Source organism: Opisthorchis viverrini (genome assembly GCF_000715545.1).
Source record: "Opisthorchis viverrini unplaced genomic scaffold opera_v5_40, whole genome shotgun sequence".
NCBI classification, from domain to species: domain Eukaryota; kingdom Metazoa; phylum Platyhelminthes; class Trematoda; order Opisthorchiida; family Opisthorchiidae; genus Opisthorchis; species Opisthorchis viverrini.
The window spans coordinates 884,607-901,616 of record NW_008751694.1 but is presented as its reverse complement, the minus strand read 5'-3'; the positions used below and the strand labels follow the sequence as shown (position 1 = coordinate 901,616).

General features: G+C 43.0%; 2 protein-coding genes across 2 annotated transcripts in view; one reads left to right on the top strand and one right to left on the bottom strand.

The window, feature by feature from the left end:
• The window catches only part of T265_02882 (hypothetical protein), a gene marked incomplete at both ends in the record, with an annotated part of 87,859 nt that overhangs the window by 55,415 nt on the left and 15,434 nt on the right, over window positions 1–17,010 (bottom strand). The window contains one exon of the mRNA XM_009167235.1: window positions 1,686–1,915. Coding sequence (XP_009165499.1) covers window positions 1,686–1,915 — 230 coding nt within the window. The remainder of the gene's footprint in view (window positions 1–1,685; window positions 1,916–17,010) is intronic.
• T265_02883 (hypothetical protein) lies at window positions 4,419–15,979 on the top strand (the record flags this gene model as incomplete). Its single annotated transcript, XM_009167236.1, has 5 exons — window positions 4,419–4,617; window positions 8,623–8,766; window positions 11,056–12,106; window positions 13,269–13,891; window positions 15,604–15,979. 5 exons carry the CDS (start codon window positions 4,419–4,421, stop codon window positions 15,819–15,821), a joined length of 2,235 nt encoding a protein of 744 aa, XP_009165500.1.

Sequence of the window (17,010 nt, the reverse complement as noted above, 5' to 3'; positions counted from 1 at the left end):
CTCTTAACTTCTCTAGTTCAAAACTGAACGGCTGCAACCAATAATATCCTTGCTCTCAGTACACTGTCTGAAGGATAGCTGGTTTTGTAAAACTACATAGGAACGCCAAAGCCCAAACGAGCTTATGGCTTCCCGGCATAACACTACTTATGAGGCTGGCGAACACTCGTTAACAGTTCACTACAGGTATCGCTGTTTCGGTGTTAATGAGGTATTCAACTGAATTTCCCTTTATTGATATTCTGTAACTGAATCTTCTGCTATACGTACTGCGGCAGCATATCATAAACGGATGATTCATTTGGGTCTACCGTGGATACCAAGGCACGTGGCAATATCTCGCTTTTGATTGTTATGCCCCTCATCAATGTTATTCAAGAGTGTCACACAAAACTACAAAGACTCAAGACTTCCAAATGGCTGACTCCCATCATCTAATCAGACACGCAAAACAAATATTCAACCACGATTTCAAGGTATAGACAGAGTTCCGATCGGGAGTTCTGTGAAGCCCCTTATAAGATAACATTTTTGTGGGTCCAGAAAAACTAATTTTATCGAAATTTATCCAGGAACTTGTTATTTATAGACGTTACACGAACGATATTCTCAGACTGTGTACGCACCACGTCCAATTTCAACAGTTTCAATGACTAATAAACAATCTCTACAAAAAATTTACGACTGAAACTGAAAGATAAAGCATTGTGAATGTTCTGATGACTTTTCAAGCAAATTGCCCCTTGTCTAGTACCGTCTGCAGAAAATCCACGACCGGGACAATATTTGCAATTCAGGCGTTTTGCGCTAGTCCGCCTGAAACTGGTTACAACACTTTAACAGGCCGTATCAAATAGCAACGTCAGACAGGATAGAGCAGGATTTCGTCTACTGACAAAAACTTTTATTCAAAAATTGGTAACTACCTCAATTGACCGAGAATTATCGCAAATCCGACAGGATTCTGTGCGGAATCATAAAAGTGGCAATTGAGCTGTGACCGGAGTGCTCCTGTGCGAAACAGCTGACACTGTTAAACTGGTTCCTTTTACTCTTATATCTGGAAACGAAATTTTTCAGTGTCATTCACTTGAAGTTGCGAGATCCGTGGCTGAGGGGAAACGAAGAAACCTGAAATTGTGTACACTGTGCAAAACTATGACCTTAACAACAATAATGGCTTCCAAAAACTTCATAAAACCTACACTAAATTCAGTTTGCGGTAAGTAGTAGAAGTTCCTTGGCAGGGTTGGAAATCCGGCAATATTTGCATTCAGGCGTTTTGCGCTAGTCCGCCTGAAACTGGTTACAACACTTTAACAGGCCGTATCAAATAGCAACGTCAGACAGGATAGAGCAGGATTTCGTCTACTGACAAAAACTTTTATTCAAAAATTGGTAACTACCTCAATTGACCGAGAATTATCGCAAATCCGACAGGATTCTGTGCGGAATCATAAAAGTGGCAATTGAGCTGTGACCGGAGTGCTCCTGTGCGAAACAGCTGACACTGTTAAACTGGTTCCTTTTACTCTTATATCTGGAAACGAAATTTTTCAGTGTCATTCACTTGAAGTTGCGAGATCCGTGGCTGAGGGGAAACGAAGAAACCTGAAATTGTGTACACTGTGCAAAACTATGACCTTAACAACAATAATGGCTTCCAAAAACTTCATAAAACCTACACTAAATTCAGTTTGCGGTAAGTAGTAGAAGTTCCTTGGCAGGGTTGGAAATCCGGCATGCGATGCGAGCTTGTTACCACCACTATGCTGGACGCATCTGATTTTTCACGTCTGAGTCGGCGAACATATCCACGCTTGAGTGGCGATTGATTAGTCCGATGACTGGAACGGCTACAGAGTAACTGTCCTATTTGTGTCAGGGCGTCCCAGTCAGGTGGTGCCCCAGACGACTAAAATGTGCTGGACAATTTTAAGATTAGTCTTTGAGGATTGCCAGATTTGTAAAATTGACGGTCACATCACTGTCGTCTGAACAGTCGTTAGTTTGCTGTTCTAGTAATTGTGTATGCCACGACTTGTGTCATGCAAAAAAGCTGTCTGATTTACATACCATGATGAATGAAGCTGTTTGGGGAATTGAGTGTATTTATTCCAAGCAACTCACTTCTAACTGTTGAATGCTTTATAGGAAAGGATTGCAAGTTTGAATTATGTAGGTGCATGTGATGGTTTTTGCGGGAGGTGTATTGTTCAGTCTCACATCACTCTCGTTTTGAACAGTCGTCCTCCTGTCCTGGCGCAATTATTCATGACATGAATAATTGCGCCAGGACAGGAGGACGACTGTTCAAAACGAGAGTGATGTGAGACTGAACAATTATGTAGGTCTTACTCTGGCACATTTGTGGAGTGACGTGGGTTACAATGAGCTGATGTACTCGGTGTCTGTAGTATGCAGTCCCGTTCGGTCAGACAAAAATTACGATTTTATGAAGCGTTCTTCCCAGTGAGACATCCAGCCTTTGCCAGTCTCTTTGTCATAGGCAACTTCTCTTATGTCTTGTATACTGACATTCTTCTATAAGAATTTCGATTGCTGATGGTAACGTCATTACTACTGCCACGTTGTTATTGGTTTCCAAACACGGCTTAGGAGCATACGACCGGCGGAGTAGGTGTGAAATTGTTCACGGCAGGAACGTCGCCATTGCTGGACAGAACGAACAAGCGAACTACCATATTTGTCCATTTAGCCATCCTAAATATCTAAGCAGAAGCTTCGTACGTTTGTCCTGACAATACAGCAGTCCTGGATTCTCTGTCCTTCTCCTTATTGCGTAGTTCGACAGGCTCGATTCATGCGTAACTAATAGATAGCCACACACGATACAGCACCATCTAAGCGATCTCGGCAATTTTGGTTTCACCTTTTAGGCACAGAAGCGTAATAATCCTCAAAACGCGACTGTCTGAAGAAGTGGCCCATTCGGCTTCAATACTAGCCTCACAACTGAGCTTTTATCAGGCGTTGACCAGAAAGAATGAAACAACCACAGCGATCGCGTTTGGTTTCACCTTTTAGGCACAGAAGCGTAATAATCCTCAAAACGCGACTGTCTGAAGAAGTGGCCCATTCGGCTTCAATACTAGCCTCACAACTGAGCTTTTATCAGGCGTTGACCAGAAAGAATGAAACAACCACCGTTCAGCTGATATGCCACTTCAAACCTCACATTTTGTGGTAGTATACACGTATCACAGTACGGCCTAATTGTGCAGAAACTTCAGTTATCAAGCTCCTTATCTAGTATCAGGGGTACCCACGGGAGTTAAACTCGGCCACCGAACATCTTACCTCATCACAGCTTAAGAAAAATCGGCTGCCACACCGAACATTTTTAGCACTATCTTGTCCCTAAAAAAAGGTGATCCCCGTTGGGTCGAACAGTAAGAATTAGTAGTGTTTAAGATTTTGTCCAGCAAACCAATGTTAAGGTTCGCAGACCGAGACAAAGCGGTCTATCCAATCAACAGTCCCTTATCCCGGGGACCTACGTATCTGCATGTGTTATTCTAACCACAGGGTCTGAGAAAACAGTACAGCTACTTAGGCCCTTCTAAGTCAGTGCACTGAACGGGAATTACTGAAATCGAACGATCGCAGTTCCAGCTGCTGTATTTTTGGCGCAGGGTCTATGCCTGATGGGGCCACAACGATCTAGTTACGGACTGATGGCAACTTTGGTTTGGTTGACTTCCTTTCGCCCCCCAACCCCACCTCATTCAGCTAGAAACAGCCAGATTATCTGGCAGTTCAGCGCAGAGGAAACAATAACTCATTGACATTTTGCCTTGACTTGATTCAACCAAAATTGTTAATTGCTATTTGATATCAGGTAAGTATTCCTGTATTATTTCGAAAAATTTCTCTAAATATTTCTCTAGTCAGCACACAGATACTTGTTTGGTATGAGATTTTCAAGCTAGGTGCTAAGTGTGTTGTCGTCATGACTGATCGAATTTAGTCACATTAGTGCTACTTTAGTCAATGCGCCCTTGAACATGCGACGTACCCTTTAGGTCAAAAAGTCACGGAGTATTTTCGATACAGTAATGTGGTCTCAAAATTTAAGTACTGGAAGACAGTGTGTGATCATAAATGACCGCATGACCGGCCTGGTGTCAGATGCTTTGGTTTGACCAACCAGTGCCTGAATTATGAGCCAAATTAAGATAGCTTCACACAATTCGATGACAGAATTTTCATTGGTGTACCGTGCTCATCTTACTGGTGTTATGTTACTACCGTTTTCTTCCTCGACCATCCTCGTGCACTAAAGAATTAGTTGAATGCTCCATTGTATCCTTTCAACATAAGCTAAGAATTTATTCATCAGAAAGATTATCTTATTCACCCAGTTGGCAGTCGACAGCGTGCTGGTGAAGCGAGCAATGTGCCTCAGAGTTCAATTTATCAATAGGGGGCGAGCGTGGATCTGTGATTTATGCGCTTTCCTCCTGGTTGGTATGCACTATGGGATTCTAAATTGTGGATCACTGTACTACCCTGGAATGATGGAGGCTACTGGTTACCCAATAAGCGTAGTAACATGGCTTGTCACCGGGCAATTCTCAGTTGCCTTCTGTTTTGGTGAGTCTTATTTCCTTATATGGTTTTCTTCGAATCATTATTTGCTCTGCTAATTGCTTGTGGTAATACTGATAGCAAAATTGATTGAGTTACCAGTTATTTTGATACAAACGTCAAATTATTTAGATGAAGTCACAAAGTATGGTAGGTAAGATGAGTGCGCATTCAATGAATCATATAGAATATTAGAATGAACAATCCACAGGAAAGACGGAACAGGCCTCTGGACATATGTTCACTGACAGGATAAAGTCTTCAAGTTGTCTCACTCTATTTACAGAATTTTACTGTAAATCCCGAGCCACGCTTCCTCGAAGAACGGGAAACTGTGAGCCTATGCTCTTACGAACCGGAAGTTGTCTGCATGCATCAAACGTGTTTCAGCCCGCTCACTTGTGTTCAGGAGTGGCCTTATCTCTTGGTTTCGTAGCGAACCAAACAGGCACCACTGAAGTGCTATTCCGACACTGCTGCTCAAGTTTGCTAGTGTTGTTAGGTATCCCACAAATGTTTCACTCTTTCTGAGAGGCTACTCTAAGTGGCCAACAATGCTGTCGGTTGTTGTACCCAGTGGAGTAAAATTTGTCCCGTCCACATGTCTCTGATTACTTTTCAGCGTTGGATTTTCCGGAATTCGTCCGTATAGGTACGGTTGAGATAAGCTTAAAAAGACTGAAAACAATCTCCAGAAGGATTCCGTGGAGCTGAATTCAACATAAGTATAAGCAGTTACAAGGCAATTTTTTGGGGTTCAGGCCAGTTCGATGGTTTTATTACTAATCGACACTTTTCAGTGCAATACCTCTCTCTCGGGGAAACATCGGGGTATCTCATCGGTGGTAATTTTTTTATAGATTAGGTATGCAATGTTGACAGTGTCACAGGCTTCCTGTAGTAGCAAAGTTTACTTTGCACTAGGACTGTTCCAACAGCACTTGTTAGACTGTGAAGCGATGCTATCCTCTGTATGGAACGAAATTAGTGTGCACAAGCGAACAACACTGCTGCAAGGTGGTTCACAGCATTGATTCTCCATATGTTTACGATCCAGTAATTTTTGCGCCATTCGAATAACTTCAAATAAAACCTTAGGATAGATCACTAACGACAGAACAAACTGAACTAGTCATTGATCAACGTCGAATATAGGGGTATCCTGAGTTTCTTCATTTTGCGTTTCATCCTCGCCACTGCACCCGTGTCATGCTTCAAGGACTAGAAGTGTGTTCATCTCCGTGTATAATGAGTAATCAAGTCCCGTTACTTCAAGCTAGGAGATGACTAGTGATGTGGGAGAATCACTACTCAGCTCGTGTCATGAATTTGTTATTGTGATGGTCTATTAGAAAACTTGTATGGGTAACATGGGATATTTCCATTCTTGTTTCTCCTTTCAAGAAGAAAAAATAAGCCAGAAGATAACCAGAAGATATGTTCTCTTTGGTTCTGTGTTGGGACGTTTTCTTAGGAGGATGCCTAGTTGTCTGATTGACATAGTCCAACTAGGAGAGTGAGGGTACCTTGACATATATTTCATCGATCTCCTTGTGGCACAATACTTCCCTGTTCATAGGTGTGCTCCGTAATTATTTATAAATTTCGTAGTAATATGAGGATATTTGATCATGTTCAGTAGATTATATCCTGTCAGCGAAGCGCGTCTATGTTGAAAACCCCAGATGTACTGTACAGCTGTGTCATCCTTATTGGGAATCATCAGCAGTCCGCTTCTCACGAAATTCCCGCAAGCAGCCACTCGTAGCCGTCCAAAATACAAGCCTTGGGGTTGCGGGTTTGAAACACCCTACTGAAATTCCCAACAAGGATGAGACGACCGTACAGTACTTCTCGGCTTTACATCATAGAGTGGCTTCACTTACAGAATGAAATCTCCAATGGCTTAAAATCTGCCCCTTTTTTAGTTTTACAAGTGACCGGCTTAGGAACGGAAAGGGTAAAAAAAGAGCCAAGTTCTGGAGGAAATCGGCGCCCTCTAGGTACAGTAAAAACTGCCTTCTAATTTCTACCTTTATGAGGCTAACTACTATGATTTTGTGAGCCAGCTTCATTAATCCGTCGTATTATGGTTCTCCACGGGTGACGATGGGCCGCACAGTCTGCACAGTTTGCAGGAGACAGACACCGGACACCGTAAATTGTCCGAGGCCCCAACCAGTTGCACGAAGCCCCTTAGCCTTTGATCCTGGAGACAGACACCGAACACCGTAAATTGTCCGAGGCCCCAACCAGCCGACGACAGACTGGTTGCGCCAAACTGTACTTCCACTTAACCCCGAGGACGACAACACTGATCTGTGTGGGGACCAGGGAGTTAGGACCTCCTTCACTATTCTTCCAGCTAGCGAAGAGAATATCTTAGACCGCTTCAGACCACACAGCTGCAAGAAAGTTGAAATTTGTTATTGTGAAGAAATGTTGACGATTATGTCGATGGCTATATACTAGGCCATTCACGATTCTCAAATTTTAGTGGCTTATTTCATCGGTCTCCAAACTAAGAGGGAGCTTACAGCAGCTTGGTGGACAGCGATTCAAAGACTAATTTACGATATGTATCGCGAGCATTCTTATTTAAAGGAGGGTTTTCCTACCGTGGTGAATATGGTTTTCTAGTCAGTTCTCGACCTGTCCGTCGAGTTGAAATGAAGACTTCAAATGTTCAGCTGGCAAAGTCCCTTTACTAGCTGCATAGGTTGAAACCACTAGGATTTGGGAAAATTAACGTGCGGATGAATGCAGTTGCCTACTGACTGACCTCCATCACCATCATCGTCACTATGACCGACAGCAACCCTAGCACTGAAGTTACATACTTCGTTGTCATTATACGATATTTGTATAATTTGACCTGAGGTAAGATCCGTCGACAGCTAACTACGTCACAAAGATAAGGAACTGTAAATAGCAACTGACATCCAAATAAACAGGGCCTGTATAATCTAAAGTCGTCTTCTTATCTGTATTATGCTACCATAAGAAGTTAGTTGCTCTTCTTTCCTTGATGGACCCGAGGACTTCTCGTCCAACTGAGTTATTCCTCGGCTGGCATCACTTCTGTTTCAGTTTTGCTCCCTCATATTCATCCTATACCTTATCTACTCCCAAACTGTGTTATGAATTCAAACGCTCATATATTGCTTTCTCCATGAACTAAACGAACCTATCGGGTTATTTAGGAACTTATTCAACCCTGTGACCAGAGGCCTGGCAGATATTTTACGAGACGTTCGTACAGGTACCTCTGACGTTTCCTAGGCGTTTTCTAACAACTTACTTGGGATTGGGCAAGCTAGAACTAAAGCATCAGCAGCGATTGGTAACAGATTGTTTGTAGCTTATAACTGCCATGAAAGAGCCGGGTATTTCAACAGTATACTTGATGGCCTCTCCACATGCTTATTCAGTCGCTTTAAATATAGTCTCTGATTTCCAATAGTCTGGTTGTAAATCCCATCTCATGAAGTCCACTGCATACGTTTGAAAGTGCGACTTAATTCGCGGGCCACTGAAAGCGTGTTAAACCGAATACTGCAGCCCAAATGTGCTCGATCATGACTGGGACAATCTAAATAAAAGTTCTCTTTCTATGGTGACACAAATAGAAGAAATCGATCGAAATTGGTTTTCACTGATGGCTTTTCTTTCAACAGGAGACTTTCCTAGTTGACTACGATGGAAAGGATAGAATAAAAGTGGTTCTTTCCAGGTGTGTTATTTCTAGAGTGGGAAAGCCATATGTGTCCACAAACTGTTTACTATTCTCTCTCTCTCTCAAGATTTTCCACAGCCTAATACCATCTTTGTTTAAAAAGACTAATGCTGTCTCAGCTTCATAGCTAAACGGACTAGTGCAAAAAATAAGGTCACTTAGAGAGCTGAGTTTGCTTGAGGCCAATAATAAACAAGTGTTCGGTTTTTGTGCCAACACACGGGTCGAAGACAATCGCTATCATTGTATCTTTTACTATTTATTTGACCAATCAGCACCAGTTTATAACAAGATTTTGGATGTGATCCCTTATCGCATCGCAACAAGCACAGCAGCCGTACTCACGTCCATTGGAATAATCACCGCCACATTTCTGAATAACTATTTCGCCTTCATGATACCCTTCACAATTATTGGAGGTGGGTATTCACTTTGGCTGTATTTTTATGTTTTGTGAGTTACGAGGAGACATTGAAGTTTGATTTCTAGTCAAAACCGAAACCGTACTTTGATGGAGTTGGGGGGACGAGCTACCAGTCCCAGATTTAATCGTAAATGTTTTCGTTACTGACCTATAACAAGCTTAGCTGTTGGATTCTGATTTTCGGTGATCGACTAAAAAATTGTGTGCTTAGAAAAATAAAAGTCAATTCTTTTTTGTGGGTATTTCATCAAATTCGTACGTTTTTCCAACCGTTCTAAGGTCTTTTGCATTACGTGGGGGCTAATGAATGGATTTTATAGAAAACGCTAGACACTGAAGAATCTATATTCTGACTCACATTCCAATTTCCCGGATTCTCGTTTAGGTATGGACGTCGTCATAATTACCTCACTTTCTGAGAGAACGCAAATATTTGTCAGTCATCTACTACTGGATGCAATGAGTCTTTTAGTGAACAGTGGATGGCTATGCGAAGGCAATAGGAGGGGAGCTTATCCACATCAGATAAGGGTTCAGAAACTTTTATGGGACTTTCAGTATAAAGTATCACCGTACAAGCAGTTTCCAAGTGTTCTCTTATTCGTAACTGCAAACGTACCCGTGTGTGGATCGATTTGATTAGAAATGATTTAAATCAGGCTATAATGTACTTTCAGACAACAGTCAAAATAAGGAGGGCGTTGGAAAATAGTGTACTGATTACACCATAGTTTCCTGAAAACCTCATACAAAACATCATAAACGAGAGATTCAGCTGATGAGTCTCCCGTCAAAAGCAAATTGGTGTGCCAATGAGTGCATTCCGCTTATACAAATCACTTATGTTACTCGGTTTGCTATATGGACTACGTGTTACAGATGATTTCCACGGAGTGAAACCTTGACACATTGCTGCCCCAGAAAGAGTACAACCGTATTGAAAGGTTTATAAAGTATATGACTAACAGCGGCTATCAAAAAGCTAAGCAAATGTCCACTAGATGATCCGGAACCGCAGCAACGCCCTCATAGTGCACTCTATTGACTGTCTCGATGCGCGAGACTTTTTTCCGATGGGCCGCAATCAAACTGGAGAAGCTGTTTGGTTGTTCAGATACATAATGGTCAGTTTCCGTGCCCGTAAAGCAGTATCTCTCGAACCTCACTCGCACCGCACTCACCCCTTCTGGCATAGGCTAATATCACTCTCTTTCATCCGTGGTCAGCACTTGAAGTTGGGTTGCCAGTCAAACGGATGGTAGAGTAGCTTCAGGTGAAAATAGAATAGCATTTCCGTTTAAAGTTTCAGCCCCTTACTGATTTATCACCTATGTTGATCATATATACATTCATTCATCTGGAAACAGCCGTAGAACCAATGCTCAACGCTAAATGGTCACGTGAATCTTCGTGTACACTTGATTGTCCTGATGGGCTTGCTAGAACTTTGATGAACATGCTACGGTACCGGTTTTCTGCCACTGGAATGCACAGCTAATGAACCAAAAACAGGCAAGGACCTATGGAGAGGTTGTCGTCCAGTCCTTATCAGTTTTCTGAAGAAAAGAGGGCCCAAATTCCTAGATTAGAGTCTCACCGTATAGACCCACGCCACCTAAGAACGTGAATGCTAGCAGTCGCCGGTGTTCCCATGCAGTTATCTTGGACCCAGCGAATTAGTCAACTTATATCAAAGCGAACGAATTAACCAAGAACTATCCATTCAAGCACCTATAACTTAAAATTTTGCGGTGCTTTACATAGCAGACAAGTCCCCAAATGCCATCTGTTACGATTTCGTTTGTCCCCCACTGTGCTTGACCGTGCGATAGTTTGTCCAAAGAATTAGTGAACGAGGCTAGTGATAAATTACCCAGAGAAAAATAGCCAAAAAGCCACCGTAAATAATACATGCAAGGAGAAATCAGATCACTGTAACACGTGCATACAATATAAGCCTTTTGGTTAGGTAGGAAACACGTCAGAGCGAGACACTTGATATGAGTCTATTAAGATATGCGTACAAAATTCTTAATCTTATATATGTCACAAGAGGGCATAAGAGTGTCATTTCGAATTAGCTGGTATTCAGACGTTCTGTATTTAGTGAGAAATGAAATTGTCCTGCAACAGTGCAAAGGACATTGTTTCGGTCCTAGTTTACCATGTATACTTTGGTCGAATACAGTCCAAGTTAATCAGTTGCTGCAGTTTTAGCTTTTTGGTAAATGACTCTATCAATCCAGCTTATGCAGTGCATTTTTTATTATCCCTTCATTCTCAGGAATCGGTCTTGGTATCAGTGTAGTACGAGTGCTCGCAATTGTGGCAGAACACTTTGACCGTTATCGAATCTTTGCCCTTGCTTTGGCAAGTAGCGGGGCTGGGTTTGGGACTTTCGTCTACTCAGCACTGGGAACTCAGCTAATCGAAACCTACACTTGGAGGGTGGCGCTAACGATCATTGGAGCACTTCATCTGAACATCATTCCTCTGAATCTGGTCCTGCGACTACTGCCGCCCGAACCGTTGAGACAGACCAATACCCATGCTGCAAACCAACCAATCTTGTCCACAAACAAACGGGAGAAAAAACGCAGTCAGTCTGGATCAATTTTGTCCCTATCTGGATGCAGCTTCTTGAGTAAACCTGATGGCGTCAGCGGTCCAGCTCAGAGTGTATGCAACCAGCAAACGGAAAAGGACACGTCACCTCGTGACTTGAAAATGATGGTCGAGTTCCTTCAGGCATCAGAAACTATCGTTGATCAGAGCCAAGTGCCGACGTCATCCCTAACATTTTTCAGTAAAGCCAATAAGGAGATATTTGATTTGATCAGGCAGCTTGCGAAAGAAACACTAGGTGAAGCTGAAACAGAAACCAGGCAAACTCTAATTCCCATGGTCTTTGTATTTGGTAAAATCGGGAATTCCGGGATACCTGATCTGGTTCAACTTCAAAACCTATGGAAGCCAGTTGTTTTCAGAGATGGGTTCGCTGTAGCTATGATGTCAAAGTACGACCGAAGTCAAGTATGGCGACGTCGAGTTGAGGGTCGCATACAAGAACTTGCACACGAGTTCAACGCGCATGGTATTGGAGTTTCTCCAGCACGCATACTGGTAATGATTGATCGGTTGGAGAACCAGATGCATTCAGAATATCCTAATTTTGGGTCGGGAGATCGTCCAAGTGTTCGGTATGTTTATTATGGTTCAGATGAAGTCCCCACCCTCAAAGAAGCTAAATCAGAGGATGTCAGGACAGACGGCACTAAGGTGGAAGAAAAACTTGAGGCAGACACAAACCCCATAATGAATGCAAAAATGCCACCGTCTATATCCATTACGTCTCGAGACTTCACTAACCCTACAGATAGTTCAGCTGAGTTGTCAATGGGCCGCAGAAGAGCAACTGACATGACATCATCTGTTTTTCTAGTTAGTAATCCAGAGGATTCAGTCGATTACGCGACACCGAAGCTAGAAGAACTTCGGGGCTGGGTTTGGGACTTTCGTCTACTCAGCACTGGGAACTCAGCTAATCGAAACCTACACTTGGAGGGTGGCGCTAACGATCATTGGAGCACTTCATCTGAACATCATTCCTCTGAATCTGGTCCTGCGACTACTGCCGCCCGAACCGTTGAGACAGACCAATACCCATGCTGCAAACCAACCAATCTTGTCCACAAACAAACGGGAGAAAAAACGCAGTCAGTCTGGATCAATTTTGTCCCTATCTGGATGCAGCTTCTTGAGTAAACCTGATGGCGTCAGCGGTCCAGCTCAGAGTGTATGCAACCAGCAAACGGAAAAGGACACGTCACCTCGTGACTTGAAAATGATGGTCGAGTTCCTTCAGGCATCAGAAACTATCGTTGATCAGAGCCAAGTGCCGACGTCATCCCTAACATTTTTCAGTAAAACCAATAAGGAGATATTTGATTTGATCAGGCAGCTTGCGAAAGAAACACTAGGTGAAGCTGAAACAGAAACCAGGCAAACTCTAATTCCCATGGTCTTTGTATTTGGTAAAATCGGGAATTCCGGGATACCTGATCTGGTTCAACTTCAAAACCTATGGAAGCCAGTTGTTTTCAGAGATGGGTTCGCTGTAGCTATGATGTCAAAGTACGACCGAAGTCAAGTATGGCGACGTCGAGTTGAGGGTCGCATACAAGAACTTGCACACGAGTTCAACGCGCATGGTATTGGAGTTTCTCCAGCACGCATACTGGTAATGATTGATCGGTTGGAGAACCAGATGCATTCAGAATATCCTAATTTTGGGTCGGGAGATCGTCCAGGTGTTCGGTATGTTTATTATGGTTCAGATGAAGTCCCCACCCTCAAAGAAGCTAAATCAGAGGATGTCAGGACAGACGGCACTAAGGTGGAAGAAAAACTTGAGGCAGACACAAACCCCATAATGAATGCAAAAATGCCACCGTCTATATCCATTACGTCTCGAGACTTCACTAACTCTACAGATAGTTCAGCTGAGTTGTCAGTGGGCCGCAGAAGAGCAACTGACATGACATCATCTATTTTTCTAGTTAGTAATCCAGAGGATTCAGTCGATTACGCGACACCGAAGCTAGAAGAACTTGTACCGAAGTGCTCTGAGACGGCTACTGTCCAGGAAAACATGCCAAAATTCATCCAGCTGGATCTTATGTTCCTGTCGTTCTTGCTATCCCGAACGCTTGGCTACATTACCGACTCTGTTGTGTTGGCCCACCTGAGTAACTTCGGACTAAGTTTGGGATTCGGTACTGATGAAGCATCCCATCTTTTGACGTACATTGGAATAACGGCAATGCTTGGTCGGTTTTTCAACGCTTGTTTAGTTCAGTTTGTTCCGAACTTGGATATGAGGATTTACATCTCAGTCTGTATGTTTCTGCTGTCCACTGGCATGATCATCATGCCTTTCTATCCTACTAAACAGGTACTTTCAGTCTTCGCTATTGTTTACGGGCTCTTGATGAGCCCGAGCTCTGTATTGGCTCCCGGCTTAACATATGAAATCGTCGGACCGAAACGATATGAGGCAGGAGTAGCCTATCTGTTCCAGTTTGAAGCAGTGGGTTTTTTAATTGGTGGTCCAATTGGAGGTAAGTGGTGGTCTTGGGTGACAAAAATTGGGACTCTTTTCCGTAAATAGTCGCATTTTTCTAACGGGTAAAGATGGTTTTTTTTGGGGGGGGGGAACCTGTGGATATGCTAGTATTTCTGTTCTTTCTCCATCAAGGCTACATCCATAGTTGTTACCAGGATAACGGGTAAAAAGGATACATTCTGTCTGAACTGACTGACTGACGGGTAGCTGCAGAATTCTGCGCAAAAGCCGGTCAGATCCAGATCAGCATGGGGAACTTTCATGTAGCACCGCATTCAGTAACAAGCAAACTGACTTTGATTTACCACCTACGCGCGGACACAACCGCTCTTCTGGGTGCCAGCCAAAAGCAGATCAAATGTGACGAGACCGTACGGCGTTGCTGGATGGTCCACTTACGTGCCGTTTACGCTAGAAAAGAAATACTTCAATGCTGAGTGCATGAAAAATGGATATCTTAAACGGCATGCCTGGTAGAAGCCGACCACCATTGTGAAGAAGACGAACTTTCTGAAATAAGCAACTACTTTTTTATCCTTGGTGTTCGCCATTTAAATGAAAACGGAGATGTAGGAAGTATCGATGCAGCGAATTCCGAGTATAGTGAGTTCTTTTATGGCGTTACTGAGTAAATAGTCATTGTTAGCACGACGGTGGTATTTAGTTTCCCACAATAAACGGATGCCTTCAGATTTTGATGATCAGAAACATTGTTTCTCTGGAAGAACTAGATTAGCTATGGATACAAGAGCAAGACTGGTGTAACCTTTAGAACATAACAATCACACCCAAGACAGACAGTAAGAGCATATCATTTGTACTTTTTCGGGTTCATTCATATCAATAACCGTAGTCGGTTAGAATGCCCAATGGTGAACTTTATTTCATTTAACCGTGTGGGAAACGAACGCACATTTTACGAATACGACTCTGTTGGACCTGTCTCTTGCGGACACTTGTCTCCACTGTTAACATGACTCAACACGGATAGGCATAAGCACTCATTAGTGTATTCCGGGGTTTGGCTTTAGCATCTGAGTATTTAAGAGTTTCGTCTTAATCATTTCACCGAGACTCAAGCCGTAAAAGAACATTCCCACCTTCGTTTAAGATAGGTCACCTGTGTACTGCCGACTTTTCTAGGCCATTAGGTTAACTAAAAAGAAATGTACATACAACTGACTTTTCTCTTGCTGTTATTGTCGCATCTAGCAAACGATGCCTAACTGATACCGTTATCCCTTGTTCCACACTCCTCTGTTAATTAGTATTCAAAATTGGCAACCTCACTGGCGTGGGCAGCTAGAGCTTACAAAAAGAGACGAGTACAAATGTGTTGTTCGAAAGGCATTAAATAAATATGCAGATAATTCTGTTAAATTGTTCAACGGGAAAAACCAATGTGGATATTTTCAGCAAAGAAGCTCTGTTCTTAGTAAAACTCACAGACTGGGTTGGTGAGAACTAACATAGCTAGACCATTTAAGAATGCCTTGTTTATTCAGTTGATCCTGCCCATAGAAACAAAATTAGTCTGAATATACACTCATCTGCAAACTAATTTGGTTCTTTCGAGAGACTCACCTGGAACCCAGTCTGAAGTTTGTTATTGCCCGAAGTTGTTATTGTTCTCGTTGTCGTTGTTGATATGTCACACAACGTGTGGTGCGTAATAATGGGAGCACTTCATTTTGAATATCCTCTCAGGCATCATAAAGGAGATTAATGGTCGCTACTACGAGTGCTTCATGTTCGGTGCAGCTGCCGGCTTCGTCACAGGGCTTATTCTCGTGTTGCAGAGGTTGTGGCTATCTCTCCGCTTCAATCAGTGTTTAGGTCAAGGGGAGAAGAAGACTATTTACAAAGTGTCGAAGAACATGTTATCCGAGACCAACGGAGATGTCACCGTTGCGGTGCATCCCTAGACAGCACGCCCAGACACCGAACGCTATTTCATAGCCGTCTTGTGCTATTTACGGTGTAGTCAGTCTATCTTTTCGAAGCAAATTTTCTTATACCTTTGCATCACATTACAAAACCTAATTGTCGTGTATCGGTAAAATATAGAGATTTCGTACATCGCTCTAAACTGCCAAATATTGTACACACTGGGTTCATATTTGTTGATGGTTAACAGACCGTTTGAAAACACAGTTGATTCGCTACTGGAAAACTTGCTCAAGGAACAACCCAGAGGCGTCCCTTACAAGAGGTCTTCACCAAGTGGCATAGAGCTAAAATATCGCAAAGGAGAGTCTTTTTCAGAAAACAAAACCTTGGGCTACATAATATCTTCCATCACCGATAGCAACAGGGTTTTAGCTAGTCTCTTGATATCTTTTTAAACAATAAAGTCTCTCACAGAAGGGATCGCTTGGGCTTGACTCCTTCTGGTGGTCTCCTTGTGCGGAGTGATGGTAACAAAGATTACGACCCATCACGTTTCCTGATAGTCGCAGAACTCAAGTAATCCTATACTAAAACCTGAAATCCACTTCTATACTTGTCTCGTAATCGGGGCCGTAAGCAGATTGCAGGTGTGGGAAAACGTCTCTGTATACAAAGTTGATGGGCCAAAATGGCTAAATATATCTATAGAGCACTGAGTTGAACAAAGGCCCTGCTACTGAAAGCCTTTTCATGCTGAACATGCCACATGACCCATGTGCGTGGTCATGTATATGAATGACTGGCATCCAAAGCGGAGGTGCCTGTTAACAGTGGTCAAGCCACTGGACACCTGCGCAAGAGGTGCTCACTGAGCCGAATGTGGTGCTACGCACAAGTGCTTGGCACCGATGCAAACCTAAGGAAGCAATATCGGCCGGAAAACATGAGCCATTGGCCAGCCTAAACATGGTGGCATAACACTGGGCACCAACACCACCAAGCAGTGTATAGTAGACACGCCTGGGTTATTTCCTTCATGTTTTGGCACCTTCTCCAGTATAACATCAAGCAAGTGTTGCCGGCGATCACCCAGTAAAACACCGTCAAGATGGTAATGGATAATCTGGTGGCACCCGATCGACACTGCGGCTAATGATGTTGCCATCCTTAGGATGATACAGTTGGATGGGCAGTCACTAGAAACTGTAATATACCCACATGAGT